Below are 22,409 nucleotides of genomic sequence, written 5' to 3' on the forward strand. Positions count from 1 at the left end.
TACAAAAACAGCAGATAGACTAGTGTCCTGTCTGGGGGGTGTCCTGTACATCAGTTTTAACACAGATTCGCATGGAGGTATTTTTCTCTTCACGAGTTTCTATTGGTTCAGAAAGTAACTCAGGGAAAACATGTGCAACACCAAACACGTCAAAGGGAATACGTGTTAGAACATGTTACAGCTCGTATTGCAGACACGCCTACGAGTGAAATGTCTGACTGAGCACTTTCCCACGTTATAAGAAGGGAACTGTTGTAAAGTTAGAACAGTCAGTGGCTAATGGATACTTATGGATACAGACTTATGGATACAGAACCAAATTGTAGCTTTTGGACGAGCCCAATGAATAGGCCTATCAGACGGGTGGGATACCAATCGCACCAGTTATAAACAGGTAGTTTATGTGTGTTTTAACATTCACAAAATCTGATCTAACAGTACCACAAAGTGTTTTTCTAAAAATCTGATTTGGATATATTTAGATTCATAACATTTAGAATTTAAATTTTTTCAGGATGAGAAAAGCATTTTCTTCTAAATGCCCAACACAGTGTGAAATACACACATAAACAATAGCCTAAATTTGGCCTGATTTTTACCTCAACACAGTGTGAAATACACACATAAACAACAGCCTAAATGTAGGCTGATTTTTACCTCAACACAGTGTGAAATACACACATAGAAACAACAGCCGAAATGTAGGCTGATTTTGATGGCCGGCAATCACAATATTCTGAATATTTCCCCACCAGGTGATGCGAGCAGGGCGTTTTCATAGTTTTAGTCAAATTCTGTTGATATCTTTATGACATCTATAGACTCCTCCATTGAGAAATATATATACAGTACCAGTCAAAAGTTTGGACACATCTACTCATTCAAGGGTTTTTCTTTATTTGTACTATTTTCTACATTGTAGAATAATAGTGAAGACATTAAAACTATGAAATAACACGTATGGCGTCATGTAGTAACCAATGTTGTGTTAAACACATCCAAATATATTTTATATTTGAGATTCTTCAAAGTAGCCACCCTTTGCCTTGATGACAGCTTTGCACACTCTTGGCATTCTCTCAACCAGCTTCATGAGGTAGTCACCTGGAATGCATTTCAATTAACAGGTGTGACTTGTTTAAAGTTCTTTTGTGGAATTTATTTCCTTCTTAATGCATTTGAACCAATCAGTTGTGTTGTGACAAGGTAGGGTGGTATACGGAAGATAGCCTTATTTGGTAAAACACCAAGTCCATATTATGTCAAGAACAGCTCAAATAAGCAAAGAGAAATGACAGTTCATCATTACTTTAAGACGGTCAGTCAATACGGAACATTTCAAGAAGCGATATGATGGAACTGGCTCTCATGAGGACCGCCACAGGAAAGGAAGACCCAGAGTTACCTCTGCTGGAGAGGATAAGTTCATTACAGTTACCAGCCTCAGAAATTGCAGCCCAAATAAATGCTTCACAGAGCTCAAGTAACAGACACATCTCAGCTGTTCAGAGGGGACCTTGTGAATCAAGCCTTCATGGTCAAATTGATGCAAATAAACGACTATTAAAGGACATCAAAACTATGAAATAACACATATGGAAACTAAATAAATCACTGAGAGTGTCACGAGCCATGCATCCCCACACCATCACACCTCCTCCTCCATGTAATGTAAAAGGACCAGTATTCAGAGCCGTAGAGTAGGAGAGCTGATCTAGGATCAGGTCCCCCCTGTCCATGTAATGTAAAAGGACCAGTATTCAGAGCCGTAGAGTAGGAGAGCTGATCTAGGATCAGGTCCCCCCTGTCCATGTAATGTAAAAGGACCAGTATTGAGCCGTAGAGTAGAAGAGCTGATCTAGGATCAGGTCCCCCCTGTCCATGTAATCTTATTCATTACGATTCTAAGGATTAAAACTGATCCTAGATCATAACACTGACGCAGAGCCGCTATTTGAATCGAGGAGTTAGAAAGTAGGTATGGAACACAGCCAAGCCCAGCCCAAGACAAGGATTACTTTCAGTACAACTTCCTGAACACTCTGGGCTCTTCATGGGAAGTCCTGCCCCCAGAGTAAATAACACACACACACACACACACACACACACACACACACACACACACACACACACACACACACACACACACACACACACACACACACACACACACACACACACACACACACACACACACACACACACGAGCTTGCAGTTCATCCAATCATCTTCTCACACGGCCTCAGATCTACAGATCTACACGGAAACCGAGCACCAGAAAAAAGAGATTACATTTATTGTAAAACACCAGGTACTGTGATTTCTTTATGTGTTTTTTTGTGATCTTGTCTGTCTGTCCTTACTAAACAAGTTAGATCTAGTCTGTCCTTACTAAACAAGTTAGATCTAGTCTGTGTTGTATATTTTTGTAGTTTGCTCTCTAGGAAGGAATATGCCCGAATCTAGCTCACAATTAACAACTTGATACTTTAATCTAATTTAATTTAATCTAATTTGAGTTTATTGTTTATGTTCAGAAACACCAACAGTTGTAATCTAACAAGGACATTATTCAAAATCAATTATACACACACTACCGGTCAAAAGTTTTAGAACACCTACTCATTCAAGGGTATTTCTTTATTTTTACTATTTTCTACATTGTTGAACAATAATGAAGACATCAAAACTATGAAATAACCCATATGGAATCATGTAGTAACCAAAAAAGTGTTAAATAAATCTAAATATATTTTACATTCTTCAAAGTAGTAGTTTATTGAACTAGGCAAGTCAGTTAAATTATGGCTAGCGGAACGTTTCGACAACATTCGGTGAAATTGCAGAGCGCAATTTTTTAATATTTTTTATTATAAATATTTAACTTTCATACAGTCACAAGTGCAATACACCAAATTAAAGCTTAATTTATCTAGCCACCGTGTCAAAAGGCTTCATGGTGAAAGCAAATCGTGCTATTATCTAAGGACAGCACCCCATCAAACAAACACATGACAATCATATTTAAACCCTCCAGGCGCGACACAAAACTCAGAAATAACGATGTAATTCATGCTTTACCTTTGAAGATTTTCTTCTGTTGGCACTCTAATATGTCCCATAAACATCACAAATAGTCCTTTTGTTCAATTAATTCCGTCGTTGTATATCGCCAAAATGTCCATTTATTTGGCGCGTGTGATTCAGAAAAACACCGGTTCCAGCTCGCCCAACATGACTACAAAATATTTAATAAGTTACCTGTAATCTTGATCCAAACATTTCAATCAACTTTCCTAATCCAACTTTAGATATTTTAAACCATAAATAATCGATCAAATTTAAGACGGGATAAACTGGGTGGCAGGGTAGCCTAGTGGTTTGAGTGTTGGACTAGTAACTGAAAGGTTGCAAGTTCAAATCCCTGAGCTGACAAGGTACAAATCTGTCGTTCTGCCCCTGAACAGGCTGTTAACCCACTGTTCCCCAGTCATTGAAAATAAGAATTTGTTCTTAACTGCTTTAAATTTTAAATAAAAAAAGAAAGAAACTGTGTTCAATAGCGGTGAAGTGAAGCGCGCACCAAAACATTAGAGTGACACATGAAAATAACAGGGCTACTTCTTCATTTCTCAAAGGAAAAACATCAACCAATTTCTAAAGACAGTTGACATCTAGTGGAGCCATACGAACTGCAACCAAATGCCTCAAATCTAGATTCACATAGAAACCCGGGGTTTCGCCTGCCAAATAAGTTTGGTTATACTCACAGACATCATTTTAACAGTTTTGGAAACATTAGAGTGTTTTCTATCCAAATCTACTATTAGCATATCCTAGCTTCTGGGCCTGAGTAGCAGGCAGTTTACTTTGGGCACGCTTTTCATCCAGACGTGAAAATACCGCCCCCTAGCCCGAAGAGGTTTTAAGAACAAATTCTTGTTTACAATGATGGCCTACCCTGGCCAATACCAGATGACACTGGGCCAATTGTGCACTGCCCTATGGGACTCACCATCACTGCTGGATTCGAACCAAGGACTGTAATGAGATTCAGTGCCTTAGACAGCTGCACGACTCAGGAGCCTGACTTGATGACAGCTTTGCACACTCTTGGCATTACAAAAAAACAACATCATTTCACTTTGACATTATGGGGTATTGTGCTTAAGCCAGTGAACCAAAATCTAAATTTTTATATATATTTTTAAACTGTAACACAACAAAATGTGGAAAACATCAAGGGGTGTGAATACTTTCTGAAGGCACTGTACATGTCAGTAGTTACGAGCAAACTATATGAAAGGCTATATTATGTTGATAAAATTTGATTTGTATAATGTATGCCTTAAAGGTGGAAAACTTAATGGTGAAACTGCCATGTTCATTTGTGGTATTACAACATACACTACCGAACTTACTTCAAACAACCGACACTGATTTTTCCCTCAGACGTCATTGCATCACGGGACATTGTAGAACAGCAGAGTGTGTAGTGTTTTTGTTTCACCACGTTACCATGACGCTCCTCACCTCCACTTGATCAACAAAATCAAAAACAATAACAACGTAGGTGGGGGCGGACAGTGGCGCGGCTTCCATCTTTTATTGATCTTAATTGTTCTCCTCATTCCTCAGATCAATATTCCCTGTTCTGTGAGAGCAATGGCCAGGTCAGAGAGTATCCCTCTCGAGGAGGAGATGTTGAGCATCCTGGATCGATGCGGACCAGCTCTGACATATGTCCTACATAGCAAGTTTGGATGTACTGCTGTGCTCCATGGTGTTGATGCCGGTGCAATGAAGTTCAAGAAGCCAGGTGAGGAAAGGTTTTCTACCCAGCTGTCAAAGGACCTCAACAGTAAAAAGACAGTGAAAAATAACAGTAGCGTTGCTACATACAGGCACCGGTTAATCAGGCTGATTGAGGTAGTATGTACATGTAGATGTGGTTAAAGTGACTATGCATATATGATGAACAGCGAGTAGCAGTAGCGCAAAAGAGGGGTTGGCAGGTGGTGGCTGGGACACAACGCAGATAGCCTGGTTAGTCAATGTGCGGGAGCACTGGTTGGTCGGGCCAATTGAGGTAGTATGTACATGAGTGTATAGTTAAAGTGACTATGCATATATGATAAACAGAGAGTAGCAGCAGTGTAAAAGAGGGGTTGGGGGGGCACACAATGCAAATAGTCCGGGTAACCATTTGGTTACCTGTTCAGGAGTCTTATGGCTTGGGGTTAAAAACTGTCGAGAAGCCTTTTTGTCCTAGACTTGGCACTCCGGTACCGCTTGCCATGCGGTAGTAGAGAGAACAGTCTATGACTGAGGTAGCTGGGGTCTTATACAATCTTTTGGACCGCCTGGTGTAGAGGTCCTGGATGGCAGGCAGCTTGGCCCCAGTGATGTACTGGGCCATACGCACTACCCTCTGTAGTGCCTTGCGGTCGGAGGCCGAACAATTGCCGTATCAGGCAATGATACAACCAATTAGGATGCTCTCGATGTTGCAGCTGTAGATCCTTTTGAGGATCTGAGGACTCAAGCCAAATCTTTTTAGTTTCCTGATGAGGGATAGGTTGTTATTCTGGCACCACCCGGCCAGGTCTCTGACCTCCTCCCTATTGGCTGTCTCGTTGTTGTCGTGACCAGGCCTACCGCTGTTGTGTCGTCTGCAAACTTCATGATGGTGTTGGAGTTGTGCCTGGCCATGGGTGAACAGGGAGTATAGGAGGGGACTGAGCACGCACCCCTGGGGAGCTCCAGTGTTGAGGATCAGTGTGGCAGATGTGTTGCTACCTACCCTTACCACCTGGGGGTGGCTCATCAGGAAGTCCAGGATTCAGTTGCAGAGGGAGGTGTTTAGTCCCAGGATCCTTAGCTGAGTGATGAGCTTTGTGGGCACTAGGGTGTTGAACGCTGAACTGTAGTCAATGAATAGCATTCTCAAATAGGTGTTCCTTTTGTCCAGGTGGGAAAGGATAGTGTGGAGTGCAATGGAGATTGCATCATCTGTGGATCTGTTTGGGCGGTATGCAAATTGGAGTGGGTCTAGGGTTTCTGGGATAATGGTGTTGATGTGAGCCGTAGCACGTGAGTGCTACGGGTATGTAGTCATTTAGGCAGGTTGCCTTTGTGTTCTTGGGCACAGGGACTATGGTGGTCTGCTTGAAATATGTTGGTATTACAGACTCAGTCAGGGACATGTTGAAAATGTCAGTGAAGACACCTGCCAGTTAGTCAGCACGTCCTGGTAATCCGTCTTTCCCCGCAGCCTTGTGAATGTTGACCTGTTTAAAGGTCTTACTCACGTCGGCTACAAAGAGCGTGATCACACAGTTGTCCTGAACAGCTGATGCTCTCATGCATGCCTCAGTGTTGCTTGCATCGAAGTGAGCATAGAAGTGATTTAGCTCGTCTGGTAGGCTCGTATCACTGGGCAGCTTGCGGCTGTGCTTCCCTTTGTAGCCTGTAATAGTTTGCAGGCCCTGCCACATAAGACAAGCTTCGGAGCCAGTGTAGTATGGTTCAATCTTAGCCCTGTATTGACGCTTTTCCTGTTTGATGATTCGTCGCAGGACATAGCAGGATTTCTTATAAGCTTCGGGCTTAGAGTCCCGCACCTTGAAAGCGATAGCTCTACCCTTTAGCTCAGTGCGAATGTTGCCTGTAAATCATGGCTTCTGGTTGGGGTATGTACGTACAGTCACTGTGGGGACGACGTCCTCGATGCACTTATTGATAAAGCCAGCAACTGATGTGGTGTATTCCTCAATGTCATCGGAAGAATCACAAAACATGTCCCAGTCTGTGATAGCAAAACAGACCTGTAGTTTAGCATCTGCTTCATCTGACCACGTTTTATAGACAGAGTCATTGGTGCTTCCAGCTTTAATTTTTGCTTGTGAGCAGGAATCAGGATAGAGTTGTGGTCGGATTTACCAAATGGAGGGCGAGGGAGAGCTTTGTACGCATCTCTGTGTGTGGAGTAAAGGTGATCTAGATTTTATTTTCTCTGATTGCACATTTAACATGTTGATATAAATTAGGTAAAACTGATTTAAGTTTCCCGGCATTAAAGTCTCCGGCCACTAGGAGCGCTGCCTCTGGGTTTCCTGCTTGCTTATTTCCTTACATAGCAAAATCTAGGGACTTCCTTAGATTTCGTGCACCAGCTGTTGTTTACAAATATTCACAGACCGCCCCCCTCGTCCTCAGTGTGCTGTTCTATCTTGCCGCTGCAGTGTATATCCCGCTAGCTGAATATCCATGTCATCATTCAGCCACGATTCCGTGAAACATAAGATATTACAGTTTTTGATGTCCCGTTGGTAGGATATTCGTGATCGTACCTCGTCTAGTTATTGTCCAATGATTGCACGTTGGCAAGTAATATTGACAGTAACGGCAGCTTTCCCACTCGCCTTCTGCGGGTCCGTACGAGGCATCCCGCTCTGTGGCCTCTGTACCCGCGTCTCTTCTTCTTGCAAATAACTGGGATGTTGGCCTTGTAGGGTGTTCGGAGAATGTCCTGTGCGTCCTGCTTGTTGAGAAAATCTTTGTCTATTCCGAGGTGAGGGATCACTGTCCTGATATCCAGAAGCTCTTTGTCTAATCCGAGGTGAGTGATCGCTGTCCTGATATCCAGAAGCTCTTTGTCTAATCCGAGGTGAGTGATCGCTGTCCTGATATCCAGAAGCTCTTTGTCTAATCCGAGGTGAGTGATCTCTGTCCTGATATCCAGAAGCTCTTAGTCTAATCCGAGGTGAGGGATCGCTGTCCTGATATCCAGAAGCTCTTTGTCTAATCCGAGGTGAGTGATCTCTGTCCTGATATCCAGAAGCTCTTTGTCTAATCCGAGGTGAGTGATCGCTGTCCTGATATCCAGAAGCTCTTAGTCTAATCCGAGGTGAGTGATCGCTGTCCTGATATCCAGAAGCTCTTAGTGTAATCCGAGGTGAGTGATCTGATATCCAGAAGCTCTTAGTCTAATCCGAGGTGAGTGATCGCTGTCCTGATATCCAGAAGCTCTTAGTCTAGTCCGAGGTGAGTGATTGCTGTCCTGATATCTAGAAGCTCTTTGTCTAATCCGAGGTGAGTGATCGCTGTCCTGATATCCAGAAGCTCTTAGTCTAATCCGAGGTGAGTGATCTGATATCCAGAAGCTCTTAGTCTAATCCGAGGTGAGTGATCGCTGTCCTGATATCCAGAAGCTCTTAGTCTAGTCCGAGGTGAGTGATTGCTGTCCTGATATCTAGAAGCTCTTTGTCTAATCCGAGGTGAGTGATCGCTGTCCTGATATCCAGAAGCTCTTAGTCTAATCCGAGGTGAGTGATCTGATATCCAGAAGGTCTTAGTCTAATCCGAGGTGAGTGATCGCTGTCCTGATATCCAGAAGCTCTTTGTCTAATCCGAGGTGAGTGATCTCTGTCCTGATATCCAGAAGCTCTTAGTCTAATCCGAGGTGAGGGATCGCTGTCCTGATATCCAGAAGCTCTTAGTCTAATCCGAGGTGAGTGATCGCTGTCCTGATATCCAGAAGCTCTTTGTCTAATCCGAGGTGAGTGATCTCTGTCTTGATATCCAGAAGCTCTTAGTCTAATCCGAGGTGAGGGATCGCTGTCCTGATATCCAGAAGCTCTTAGTCTAATCCGAGGTGAGTGATCGCTGTCCTGATATCCAGAAGCTCTTTGTCTAATCCGAGGTGAGTGATCTCTGTCTTGATATCCAGAAGCTCTTAGTCTAATCCGAGGTGAGGGATCGCTGTCCTGATATCCAGAAGCTCTTAGTCTAATCCGAGGTGAGTGATCGCTGTCCTGATATCCAGAAGCTCTTTGTCTAATCCGAGGTGAGTGATCTCTGTCCTGATATCCAGAAGCTCTTAGTCTAATCCGAGGTGAGGGATCGCTGTCCTGATATCCAGAAGCTCTTAGTCTAATCCGAGGTGAGTGATCGCTGTCCTGATATCCAGAAGCTCTTAGTCTAATCCGAGGTGAGTGATCGCTGTCCTGATATCCAGAAGCTCTTTGTCTAATCCGAGGTGAGTGATCGCTGTCCTGATATCCAGAAGCTCTTTGTCTAATCCGAGGTGAGTGATCGCTGTCCTGATATCCAGAAGCTCTTTGTCTAATCCGAGGTGAGTGATCTCTGTCCTGATATCCAGAAGCTCTTAGTCTAATCCGAGGTGAGGGATCGCTGTCCTGATATCCAGAAGCTCTTTGTCTAATCCGAGGTGAGTGATCTCTGTCCTGATATCCAGAAGCTCTTTGTCTAATCCGAGGTGAGTGATCGCTGTCCTGATATCCAGAAGCTCTTAGTCTAATCCGAGGTGAGTGATCGCTGTCCTGATATCCAGAAGCTCTTAGTGTAATCCGAGGTGAGTGATCTGATATCCAGAAGCTCTTAGTCTAATCCGAGGTGAGTGATCGCTGTCCTGATATCCAGAAGCTCTTAGTCTAGTCCGAGGTGAGTGATTGCTGTCCTGATATCTAGAAGCTCTTTGTCTAATCCGAGGTGAGTGATCGCTGTCCTGATATCCAGAAGCTCTTAGTCTAATCCGAGGTGAGTGATCTGATATCCAGAAGCTCTTAGTCTAATCCGAGGTGAGTGATCGCTGTCCTGATATCCAGAAGCTCTTAGTCTAGTCCGAGGTGAGTGATTGCTGTCCTGATATCTAGAAGCTCTTTGTCTAATCCGAGGTGAGTGATCGCTGTCCTGATATCCAGAAGCTCTTAGTCTAATCCGAGGTGAGTGATCTGATATCCAGAAGCTCTTAGTCTAATCCGAGGTGAGTGATCGCTGTCCTGATATCCAGAAGCTCTTAGTCTAGTCCGAGGTGAGTGATTGCTGTCCTGATATCTAAAAGCTCTTTGTCTAATCCGAGGTGAGTGATCGCTGTCCTGATATCCAGAAGCTCTTAGTCTAATCCGAGGTGAGTGATCTGATATCCAGAAGCTCTTAGTCTAATCCGAGGTGAGTGATCGCTGTCCTGATATCCAGAAGCTCTTAGTGTAATCCGAGGTGAGTGATCTGATATCCAGAAGCTCTTAGTCTAATCCGAGGTGAGTGATCGCTGTCCTGATATCCAGAAGCTCTTAGTCTAGTCCGAGGTGAGTGATTGCTGTCCTGATATCTAGAAGCTCTTTGTCTAATCCGAGGTGAGTGATCGCTGTCCTGATATCCAGAAGCTCTTAGTCTAATCCGAGGTGAGTGATCTGATATCCAGAAGCTCTTAGTCTAATCCGAGGTGAGTGATCGCTGTCCTGATATCCAGAAGCTCTTAGTCTAGTCCGAGGTGAGTGATTGCTGTCCTGATATCTAGAAGCTCTTTGTCTAATCCGAGGTGAGTGATCGCTGTCCTGATATCCAGAAGCTCTTAGTCTAATCCGAGGTGAGTGATCTGATATCCAGAAGGTCTTAGTCTAATCCGAGGTGAGTGATCGCTGTCCTGATATCCAGAAGCTCTTTGTCTAATCCGAGGTGAGTGATCTCTGTCCTGATATCCAGAAGCTCTTAGTCTAATCCGAGGTGAGGGATCGCTGTCCTGATATCCAGAAGCTCTTAGTCTAATCCGAGGTGAGTGATCGCTGTCCTGATATCCAGAAGCTCTTTGTCTAATCCGAGGTGAGTGATCTCTGTCTTGATATCCAGAAGCTCTTAGTCTAATCCGAGGTGAGGGATCGCTGTCCTGATATCCAGAAGCTCTTAGTCTAATCCGAGGTGAGTGATCGCTGTCCTGATATCCAGAAGCTCTTTGTCTAATCCGAGGTGAGTGATCTCTGTCTTGATATCCAGAAGCTCTTAGTCTAATCCGAGGTGAGGGATCGCTGTCCTGATATCCAGAAGCTCTTAGTCTAATCCGAGGTGAGTGATCGCTGTCCTGATATCCAGAAGCTCTTTGTCTAATCCGAGGTGAGTGATCTCTGTCCTGATATCCAGAAGCTCTTAGTCTAATCCGAGGTGAGGGATCGCTGTCCTGATATCCAGAAGCTCTTAGTCTAATCCGAGGTGAGTGATCGCTGTCCTGATATCCAGAAGCTCTTAGTCTAATCCGAGGTGAGTGATCGCTGTCCTGATATCCAGAAGCTCTTTGTCTAATCCGAGGTGAGTGATCGCTGTCCTGATATCCAGAAGCTCTTTGTCTAATCCGAGGTGAGTGATCGCTGTCCTGATATCCAGAAGCTCTTTGTCTAATCCGAGGTGAGTGATCTCTGTCCTGATATCCAGAAGCTCTTAGTCTAATCCGAGGTGAGGGATCGCTGTCCTGATATCCAGAAGCTCTTTGTCTAATCCGAGGTGAGTGATCTCTGTCCTGATATCCAGAAGCTCTTTGTCTAATCCGAGGTGAGTGATCGCTGTCCTGATATCCAGAAGCTCTTAGTCTAATCCGAGGTGAGTGATCGCTGTCCTGATATCCAGAAGCTCTTAGTGTAATCCGAGGTGAGTGATCTGATATCCAGAAGCTCTTAGTCTAATCCGAGGTGAGTGATCGCTGTCCTGATATCCAGAAGCTCTTAGTCTAGTCCGAGGTGAGTGATTGCTGTCCTGATATCTAGAAGCTCTTTGTCTAATCCGAGGTGAGTGATCGCTGTCCTGATATCCAGAAGCTCTTAGTCTAATCCGAGGTGAGTGATCTGATATCCAGAAGCTCTTAGTCTAATCCGAGGTGAGTGATCGCTGTCCTGATATCCAGAAGCTCTTAGTCTAGTCCGAGGTGAGTGATTGCTGTCCTGATATCTAGAAGCTCTTTGTCTAATCCGAGGTGAGTGATCGCTGTCCTGATATCCAGAAGCTCTTAGTCTAATCCGAGGTGAGTGATCTGATATCCAGAAGCTCTTAGTCTAATCCGAGGTGAGTGATCGCTGTCCTGATATCCAGAAGCTCTTAGTCTAGTCCGAGGTGAGTGATTGCTGTCCTGATATCTAAAAGCTCTTTGTCTAATCCGAGGTGAGTGATCGCTGTCCTGATATCCAGAAGCTCTTAGTCTAATCCGAGGTGAGTGATCTGATATCCAGAAGCTCTTAGTCTAATCCGAGGTGAGTGATCGCTGTCCTGATATCCAGAAGCTCTTTGTCTAATCCGAGGTGAGTGATCTCTGTCCTGATATCCAGAAGCTCTTAGTCTAATCCGAGGTGAGGGATCGCTGTCCTGATATCCAGAAGCTCTTAGTCTAATCCGAGGTGAGTGATCGCTGTCCTGATATCCAGAAGCTCTTTGTCTAATCCGAGGTGAGTGATCTCTGTCTTGATATCCAGAAGCTCTTAGTCTAATCCGAGGTGAGGGATCGCTGTCCTGATATCCAGAAGCTCTTAGTCTAATCCGAGGTGAGTGATCGCTGTCCTGATATCCAGAAGCTCTTTGTCTAATCCGAGGTGAGTGATCTCTGTCCTGATATCCAGAAGCTCTTAGTCTAATCCGAGGTGAGGGATCGCTGTCCTGATATCCAGAAGCTCTTAGTCTAATCCGAGGTGAGTGATCGCTGTCCTGATATCCAGAAGCTCTTAGTCTAATCCGAGGTGAGTGATCTCTGTCCTGATATCCAGAAGCTCTTTGTCTAATCCGAGGTGAGTGATCTCTGTCCTGATATCCAGAAACTCTTAGTCTAATCCGAGGTGAGGGATCGCTGTCCTGATATCCAGAAGCTCTTTGTCTAATCCGAGGTGAGTGATCTCTGTCCTGATATCCAGAAGCTCTTTGTCTAATCCGAGGTAGTGATCGCTGTCCTGATATCCAGAAGCTCTTTGTCTAATCCGAGGTGAGCGATCTCTGTCCTGATATCCAGAAGCTCTTTGTCTAATCCGAGGTGAGTGATCGCTGTCCTGATATCCAGAAGCTCTTTGTCTAATCCGAGGTGAGAGATCGCTGTCCTGATATCTAGAAGCTCTTTGTCTAATCCGAGGTGAGTGATCGCTGTCCTGATATCCAGAAGCTCTTTGTCTAATCCGAGGTGAGTGATCGCTGTCCTGATATCTAGAAGCTCTTTGTCTAATCCGAGGTGAGTGATCTCTGTCCTGATATCCAGAAGCTCTTTGTCTAATCCGAGGTGAGTGATCGCTGTCCTGATATCCAGAAGCTATTTTTTTTGCCGTAAGATACGGTTGCAGAAACATTATGTACAAAATAAGTTACAAACAACGCAAAAAAAAACATGTAATAGCACAATTGGTTGGGCGCCCGTAAAACTGCTGCCATTTCTTCCGGGGGCCATTTTGGATCTAGTTCTTAGTTCTTCCAACAGTGTTTAGTTCTGCCTCCTCTCAAGGTGAGATCCTGGTCAAAAGAAGTAGATGAAGAGGAACTCTTATTATCGTTGGTGTTTTATCAGAACACTTGCCATATATCTCACAGTATTTCCTACAGTATATATCACAGTATTTCCTACAGCATATCTCACAGTATTTCCTACAGTATATCTCACAGTATTTCCTACAGTGTATCTCACAGTATTTCCTACAGTATATCTCACAGTATTTCCTACAGTGTATCTCACAGTATTTCCTACAGTATATCTCACAGTATGTCCTACAGTATTTCCTATGGTATATCTCAGTATTTCTTACAGTATTTCCATCAGTATATCTCACAGTATTTCCTACAGTATTTCCTATGGTATATCTCAGTATTTCTTACAGTATTTCCATCAGTTTATCTCACAGTATTTCTTACAGTATTTCTTACAGTATTTCCTACAGTATATCTCACAGTATTTCTTACAGTATATCTCACAGTATTTCTTACAGTATATCTCACAGTATTTCCTACATGATATCTCACAGTCTTTCTTACGGTATTTCCATCAGTATATCTCACAGTATTTCTTACAGTATTTCCTACAGTATATCTCACAGTATTTCCTACAGTATATCTCACAGTATTTCCTACAGTATTTTCCACAGTATTTCCTACAGTATTTCCTACATGATATCGCACAGTCTTTCTTACAGTATTTCCTACATTATATCTCACAGTATTCTTCTTCTATGTCTCATCTTTAAGTATTTAAGCACGAAACTGTCCATTCCGACTCCAGAGATGCAAGGAAAAGTGTTCCACCGTTTATTGAGCTCTGTGGGGCCTATCATGAGACATTGAGGGAGGCCAGACGCTGGTATTTGGATGCTTTGTACCCTGCCTCGAAGAATGTAATCACCATTCACAACAATTTCATCCAGCACTTTGGCCAGAGGGAGTTTGAAGAGCTTCTTTCCCTTCAGACCAAGAGGGAAGTTTCCATCGAGGAGAACTTTAAAGATGGCCGCTTTGGATTGACCATCCAGGGGGCTTCTAGAGGGTTCAAAGCTGCTGTGTTAGAGGTGGAAGCACTGTGCTGCAAAGTCCAAGAGGATTTTGCAAAGGAAGAGTTGAGTTTAATGGGCCTGAAATCTCCCATCAGTTCCCCAAGGAATCCAGTAGATGACAACAGTTCTGACTATAAAGAGAGACAGCAACATTTTGCCGGACTTCAAATTGTCAGGGTGAGTGTCACAGGAAACGATGGATAACATTGAAGTTGCAATCTGTGGTATTTCTCTGCCTGATAATTCATCAAATATGTCCATGGCTGATGCGTTACAGGTTGAGAAGGTGGAGAACAAAGCTCTGAAGCAGGTCTTTGACCTTAGGAAGAGGCAGTTGCAGGTGTCTACCCCTTCTCAGCGAATGTACCAGCGCTTGCCTGTGCAATTCTGTGACCTGCTCAGCAGAGTGGGCTTTCAGATGGAGTTTACACCACCTGACGGTAAGAGAGATTCAGATGGAGTTTACACCACCTGACGGTAAGAGAGATTCAGATGGAGTTTACACCACCTGACGGTAAGAGATATTCAGATGGAGTTTACACCACCTGACGGTTAGAGAGATTCCGAGTTTACACCACCTGACGGTTAGAGAGATTCAGAGTTTACACCACCAGACGGTTAGAGAGATTCAGATGGAGTTTATACCACCTGACGGTTAGAGAGATTCAGAGTTTACACCACCAGACGGTTAGAGAGATTCAGATGGAGTTTACACCACCAGACGGTTAGAGAGATTCAGATGGAGTTTACACCACGTTTAGGAAGATTTTAACACATTTTAACCCCAACATTTGTTCATGGTTCCACCCTCTTTGTAAAAGCCTAGTTACTGTATGTTCTTGCTTTGACAGTCATTTTCTGAAGATTTTAATTTAATTTAACGTGATTAGTGATTCATTTACAAGTGTCCCTCATCTTAAGGTCAACCCCTGTTACGTGAACAGAACTCTCGTTTTAATATGGTGAAACTATTCCTATTCCTTCCTTTTTTTCAAAATAAACATTGAACATCAGGCTCCCGAGTGGTGCAGCTGTCTAAAGCACCGCATCTCAGTGCTAGAGGCTATATCACTACAGTCCCTGGTTCAGCGGTCTAAGGCACCTCATCTCAGTGCTAGAGGCGATATCACTACAGACCCTGGTTCAGCGGTCTAAGGCACCTCATCTCAGTGCTAGAGGCGATATCACTACAGACCCTGGTTCAGCGGTCTAAGGCACCTCATCTCAGTGCTAGAGGCGATATCACTACAGACCCTGGTTCAGCGGTCTAAGGCACCTCATCTCAGTGCTAGAGGCGATATCACTACAGACCCTGGTTCAGGCTCTCGAGTGGTGCAGTGGTCTAAAGCACCGCATCTCAGTGCTAGAGGCTATATCACTACAGACACCATGGTTTGATTCCAGGCTGTATCATTACTGGATGTGATTGGGAGTCCCATAGGGCGGCGCGCAATTGGCCCAGCGTCGTCTGAGTATGGTCGGTGTAGGCCGTCATTGTATAAAGAATTTGTTCTTAACTGACTTGCCTAGTTAAACAAAGGTTTTAAAAAAACTGTCAATCATAGTGTGAAAGCAGGTGAGCTGGTTCTATTACTTTTGGTGATTTGTGGTGGAAAAATTTGCAAGTCGAGCATGACACTATCACACCTTTTCCCCATAGATAGATAAGGCTAGGCGTTGTTTTTTGTGAAGCTTGCACTCAATTGACCCTCCCTGTTGCACACAACAAGCTTCCATTCCACATGACACAAAGGGACAATTTACGTCTGATTTAAGTTGAAAACCTCCACCATGTTACCTTTAGAGGCACTTTAGTATTTGATCATTATTTACCGCCTTGAGATTGGAAAACATGTTTTTTAAATGACAGAATGTTAACAGGAGGTGTAATAAATAGTTACACTAGCCGACACGTACTCTATCCGTGGGTCTACCGCAATCAGAATATGCAGGGCGGCCACTTTCCCTAGTCCTTTCTCAGTCGAAGCACATAACCTATTCCTGGTGTGTAGCTAGAATAACACAACAACCGTCACAAAATGGTTTTATGTTGCCATGGAGTCCACCATTCATATGTTTACGTCCACAGAGCAAAATCTGGGAGAGGGGATCTACTTCAGCAGCAGTGTCCATGGAGCAGAGAGGCTGTGGAAGGGCTCAGCTGACCAGGAGTACCTGTACTTCATTGAGGCACAGGTGCTGACTGGCAAGTCAATTGTTGGCTGTCCAGGTCTCATCGTGCCACCTCCCTTTGCCAGAGACCCACTCACCTTTTATGACAGTGTGAAAGGAGGCGGAGACACCTGGGTCGTCTTCAATGGTCACCAGGCTCTACCTGAATATCTGATCACCTGCAATAAGCCTACATACGTAAAACCTCACGGTAAGACATTCTACTTGACATGACGTTCCACTTGACGTTCCACATGACGTTCCACATGACGTTCCACTTGACGTTCCACTTGACGTTCCACATGACGTTCCACTTGACGTTCCACTTGAAGTTCCACATGACGTTCTACATGAAGTTCTACATGACGTTCTACATGACATTCCATAGAATACCCTGTTACTTCATTAAAACAGTGTGTTGTGTACCCATATGGTAGCCTAGTGGTTAGAGTATTGGGCGAGTAACCTAAAGGTTGCTGGATCAAATCCCTGACCTGACAAGGTCAAAATCTGTTGTTCTGAGCAAGGCAGTTAACCCACTGTTCCCTGGGTGATGTGGATGTTGAGTAAGGCAGCTCCCTGCACCTCTCTGATTCAGAGGGTTTGGGTTAAATGTGAAAGACACATTTCAGTTGAAGGCATTCAGTTGTACAACTGACTAGGTATCCCCACTTTCCCTTTTATTCTCACAGCATTGTTCAACTGGGGTAAAGCTAAAAAGCCACAAAAGAATGAGGACATTGACATCGAGGGCCTGGAAGTGGATCCGGCTGTCTTCCACGTTTCTTCCAAAGTGGATCGTTGGATCAAGGACCTGAACCTAAAGGAACCAGAGAGCAGCAGCATCCCACACGACGCTGTCTACCAGTCCGAATCCCACCGCCACCGCATCCATGACATGAGAATCCAGGAGATACTGATGAAGGCCAGGGACAAAAAGTCCTTCAACAGGAACATTACAGCGCCTAGCAACACGGTGGATTGGCAGCAGCGGCCAGGGGGACAGTCCCAGAGATTCCACCCCATCCATAACTTCCATCTGCAGCAGGCGCTGGAGAGGAAGCAGCCCCGCGTGGAGGTCTCTGCCCGGAGGAAAATGTACACGTTCACCCTGCCTGACAGGACTGCTAACAACACAAGTGGAAACAGCCCCAAAAGCAGACAAATCGACAAGTTAGCAGGTACAGGTTGGTTTAATCCATACAGAGTTAATTTGTTATTTTAACCTTAGTTAACAGGGGATAAGCTGAGTTCAAGTTCAACACTATTAGCCGGAAGTCTATTTGCATTTTCTTAACCTTTGTATTCTGTTCATGGATACCATTTATTGAGAGGAAGGTAACATTTTTAGAGCCGTGGAAACAACTATGACACGGGCAGATGTTTGGCTAAGACTGTTCTTCTTTCTCGTGGCACTATCGTATCCTGTATACAACTATGCGAGCCCAGTTAGTGTTAGCGTGATGGCTAAGTGTGACATGGTTTTCTTATGGAAAATGCTAACTGTTCACCAAACTTAGTAATAACTGTGTTTGCTCTAGCTCAACCTATTGAGAGTCTCCCCCGGCATTGGGATGCCATGCCAGCCAACACGTCCTGCCTGTCCTGCCTCATCCAGCCAGGAAGCCCAGAGCACAATGAAGTTTTAAAGCTGTTCCGAGACACCTGCCACAACAAAGTTAAACAGGTAGGCTACCTGTTTTCCATTGTAGTTACTTTTATGTCTTCGGATGTTGTGGATGTTATCTGCATGGCTGTGTGAGTAATGGGTTGATTTGTTCAGGGTGACTCATCTGTTGGTCTCTAGCCTTCCTGACTAGGTTCTGGCCTTTCTAGGGAGTTTTTCCTAGCTACTGTGCTTCTACACCTGCATTGCTTGCTGTTTGGGATTTTAGGCTGGGTTTCTGTACAGCACTTTGACATCGGCTGATGTAAAACATGACTTTATACATTTGATTTGAATTTGATTTAATTTGAGATCAGCCATATTAAATGGTTTGTTTATTAGAGACTTTGTGTGTTAGTGTCAGGCGATTAGGTGCAGAGATGTAGCGGAGTCAGGCGCAGGACACAGGTTTAGATCAACACAACAGAGTTTACTCGAAAAGTCAAGCAAAAATTACAACTAGGAACATACATACACACTAGCACATACAACAACCACTAAAGTCACCAACAATCACGGACAGAACAGACATGTATGCCAGAGGGTGAAATAAGGAACGTGATATGGGGATTGAAACCAGGTGTGTGTAATACAGACAAAACAAAACGAATGAAACATGGATCGGTGGTGACTAGGAAGCCGGCGACGTCGACCGCCGAACAATGAGAGGGGACGACTTCGGAGGAAGTCGTGACAGTTAGTATTTAGTTAAGCACTTAGAAGTAATGAAGAGGCCCCTCAGCTCATCTACGGGTCAGCTAGGTGAGGTGAGGGTGAGTGCACTAGCAGAGGGAGTGAGGGTGAGTGGATCTTTTTCAGCCCACAATAATAATCTAAGATGTATAGAAGGTATTCAGGATACATTTTAGAGTCTATTATTGGCTCGTATAAAGTGATTTTCCCTCAATTTATTTCAGATTGAGAGGATCCAGAACCCAACCCTGTGGAGGAGTCTCCAGATCAAGAAACACGACATGGAGCTCAGGAACGGTCACCAGAAGAATGAGAAGAGGCTCTTCCATGGAACATGCCACACAACCATCAATCACATCAACAACCATGGCTTCAATCGGAGCTTTGCTGGGACAAATGGTGAGACAGATATGTATGTTCCATGGACAAGGTCCCAGATCTGTTCATCCTGTCTTGCCAACTCCTATGGCTTATTGGTAAAAGTTATATGTACAATTCTATTGCTCTTCATTTAAAACTTAGCTTGTGCTTCTCATTTACTCAGTCCTGTCTCTGCAATAGTCTAAAACCTAAGCAATGTATCATTTTTCTAGGTACAGCATTTGGAAACGGCACCTACTTTGCTGTTGGTGCCAGCTACTCTGCCAGAAGCACATACTCAAGACCGGATCGCCAGGGGCAGAAGTATATGTACCTATGTCGAGTTCTGACTGGCGATTTCACAGCAGGACGACATGGGATGACAGTTCCTCCAGCTAAAAGCACCACGACTGTTGAACTCTACAACAGCGTGACAGACAACCCATCAGGACCATCTATGTTTGTAATTTTCCATGACAACCAGGCATATCCTGAGTACTTGATCACATTCTTCTAGACCCTGCGGAGAAAAGCAAAAGAAATGAAATGCTCTTACTAAACTTTCAAAAGTCTTCCTTATGATTATGACTATGTGCCTTATAAACTGTTATACACAACTTTTATTGAAGAAATTAAAATGACTGATGTCACTTTTGCATGGAAAAGTCTAACCATTACAGGTTCTAATGTAACTGATGTTCTGAATGAGCTGCAAAATCTGGACCCCTACAAATCAGCCGGGCTAGACAATCTGGACCCTTTCTTTCTAAAATTATCTGCCGAAATTGTTGCCACCCCTATTACTAGCCTGTTCAACCTCTCTTTCGTGTCGTCTGAGATTCCCAAAGATTGGAAAGCAGCTGCGGTCATCCCCCTCTTCAAAGTGGGTGACACTCTTGACCCAAACTGTTACAGACCTATATCTATCCTACCATGCCTTTCTAAGGTCTTCGAAAGCCAAGTCAACAAACAGATTGCCGACCATTTCGAATCTCACCATACCTTCTCTGCTATGCAATCTGGTTTCAGAGCTGGTCATGGGTGCACCTCAGCCACGCTCAAGGTCCTAAATGATATCTTAACCGCCATCGATAAGAAACATTACTGTGCAGCCGTATTCATTGATCTGGCCAAGGCTTTCGACTCTGTCAATCACCACATCCTCATCGGCAGACTCGACAGCCTTGGTTTCTCAAATGATTGCCTCGCCTGGTTCACCAACTACTTCTCTGATAGAGTTCAGTGTGTCAAATCGGAGGGTCTGCTGTCCGGACCTCTGGCAGTCTCTATGGGGGTGCCACAGGGTTCAATTCTTGGACCGACTCTCTTCTCTGTATACATCAATGAGGTCGCTCTTGCTGCTGGTGAGTCTCTGATCCACCTCTACGCAGACGACACCATTCTGTATACTTCTGGCCCTTCTTTGGACACTGTGTTAACAACCCTCCAGGCAAGCTTCAATGCCATACAACTCTCCTTCCATGGCCTCCAATTGCTCTTAAATACAAGTAAAACTAAATGCATGCTCTTCAACCGATCACTACCTGTACCTACCCGCCTGTCCAACATTACTACTCTGGACGGCTCTGACTTAGAATATGTGGACAACTACAAATACTTAGGTGTCTGGTTAGACTGTAAACTCTCCTTCCAGACCCATATCAAACATCTCCAATCCAAAGTTAAATCTAGAATTGGCTTCCTATTTCGCAACAAAGCATCCTTCACTCATGCTGCCAAACATACCCTTGTAAAACTGACCATCCTACCAATCCTCGACTTTGGCAATGTAATTTATAAAATAGCCTCCAATACCCTACTCAACAAATTGGGTGCAGTCTATCACAGTGCAATCCGTTTTGTCACCAAAGCCCCATATACTACCCACCATTGCGATCTGTACGCTCTCGTTGGCTGGCCCTCGCTTCATACTCGTCGCCAAACCCACTGGCTCCATGTCATCTACAAGACCCTGCTAGGTAAAGTCCCCACTTATCTCAGCTCGCTGGTCACCATTGCATCTCCCACCTGTAGCACACGCTCCAGCAGGTATATCTCTCTAGTCACCCCCAAAACCAATTATTTCTTTGGCCGCCTCTCCTTCCAGTTCTCTGCTGCCAATGACTGGAACGAACTACAAAAATCTCTGAAACTGGAAACACTTATCTCCCTCACTAGCTTTAAGCACCAACTGTCAGAGCAGCTCACAGATTACTGCACCTGTACATAGCCCACCTATAATTTAGCCCAAACAACTACCTCTTTCCCTACTGTATTTAATTAATTAATTTATTTTGCTCCTTTGCACCCCATTATTTGTATTTCTACTTTGCACTTTCTCCCATTGCAAATCTCCCATTCCAGTGTTTTACTTGCTATATTGTATTTACTATGCCACCATGGCCTTTTTTTCCTTTACCTCCCTTATCTCACCTCATTTGCTCACATCGTATATAGACTTGTTTATACTGTATTATTGACTGTATGTTTGTTTTACTCCATGTGTAACTCTGTGTCGTTGTATGTGTCGAACTGCTTTGCTTTATCTTGGCCAGGTCGCAATTGTAAATGAGAACTTGTTCTCAACTTGCCTACCTGGTTAAATAAAGGTGAAATAAATTTTAAAAAAACCTAACCCTAACCCTAAACCTAACCCTAACCATAACCCTAGCCTGAACCACAACCCTAACCCTAGCCTGAACCACAACCATAACCCTAACCCTAGCCAGAACCACAACCCCAACCCTAGCCTGAACCACAACCCTAACCCTAACCCTAGCCTGAACCACAACCACAACCCTAACCCTAGCCTGAACCACAACCACAACCCTAACCTTGGCCTGAACCACAACCCTAACCCTAGCCTGAACCACAACCACAACCCTAACCCTAGCCTGAACCACAACCCTAACCCTAGCCGCAACCATAACTCTAACCCTAGCCTCCACCACATCACTAAACCTAGCCTGAACCACAACCATAACCCTAGCCTGAACCACAACCCTAACCCTAGCCTGAACCACAACCCTAACCCTACCCTGAACCACAACCCTAACCCTAGCCTGAACCACAACCATAACCCTAACCCTAACCCTAACCCTGAACCACAACCCTAACCCTAACCCTAACCCTAACCCTAACCCTAACCCTAACCCTAGCCTGAACCACAACCCTAACCCTAGCCTGAACCACAACCATAACCCTAACCCTAACCTGAACCA

At 44.3% G+C, this 22,409-nt stretch overlaps 1 protein-coding gene across 2 annotated transcripts; it reads left to right on the forward strand.

Annotated features, from left to right (window-relative positions):
* Window positions 1-220: 220 nt before the first annotated feature.
* Window positions 221-21,818, forward strand: LOC118938375 (uncharacterized). Of its 2 annotated transcripts, none has more exons than XM_090197793.1 (9): window positions 221-394; window positions 4,639-4,819; window positions 13,996-14,474; window positions 14,575-14,737; window positions 16,387-16,680; window positions 17,162-17,650; window positions 18,011-18,156; window positions 19,053-19,227; window positions 19,422-21,818. In XM_090197793.1, exons 2-9 carry the CDS (start codon window positions 4,666-4,668, stop codon window positions 19,703-19,705), a joined length of 2,184 nt encoding a protein of 727 aa, XP_090053919.1. In that variant the 5' UTR covers window positions 221-394; window positions 4,639-4,665; the 3' UTR covers window positions 19,706-21,818. The 2 variants fall into 2 exon arrangements, with proteins under 2 accessions (XP_090053919.1, XP_090053920.1); XM_090197794.1 differs by lacking the exon at window positions 221-394 and adding an exon at window positions 2,101-2,311.
* The last annotated feature ends 591 nt before the right edge of the window (window positions 21,819-22,409 follow it).

Source organism: Oncorhynchus mykiss, chromosome 13, assembly GCF_057628025.1.
Source record: "Oncorhynchus mykiss isolate SJ-2025 chromosome 13, ASM5762802v1, whole genome shotgun sequence".
In the NCBI taxonomy this organism is placed as follows: domain Eukaryota; kingdom Metazoa; phylum Chordata; class Actinopteri; order Salmoniformes; family Salmonidae; genus Oncorhynchus; species Oncorhynchus mykiss.

What these genes read in the sequence shown, in the direction of transcription:
- LOC118938375 (XM_090197793.1), top strand. Translation starts at nt 4,666, where the DNA reads ATGGCCAGGTCAGAGAGTATCCCTCTCGAGGAGGAGATGTTGAGCATC. An exon ending in AATGAAGTTCAAGAAGCCAG is followed by an intron (nt 4,820 to 13,995) that starts GTGAGGAAAGGT and finishes CTCATCTTTAAG; the next exon opens with TATTTAAGCACGAAACTGTC. An exon ending in TACATACGTAAAACCTCACG is followed by an intron (nt 16,681 to 17,161) that starts GTAAGACATTCT and finishes TTATTCTCACAG; the next exon opens with CATTGTTCAACTGGGGTAAA.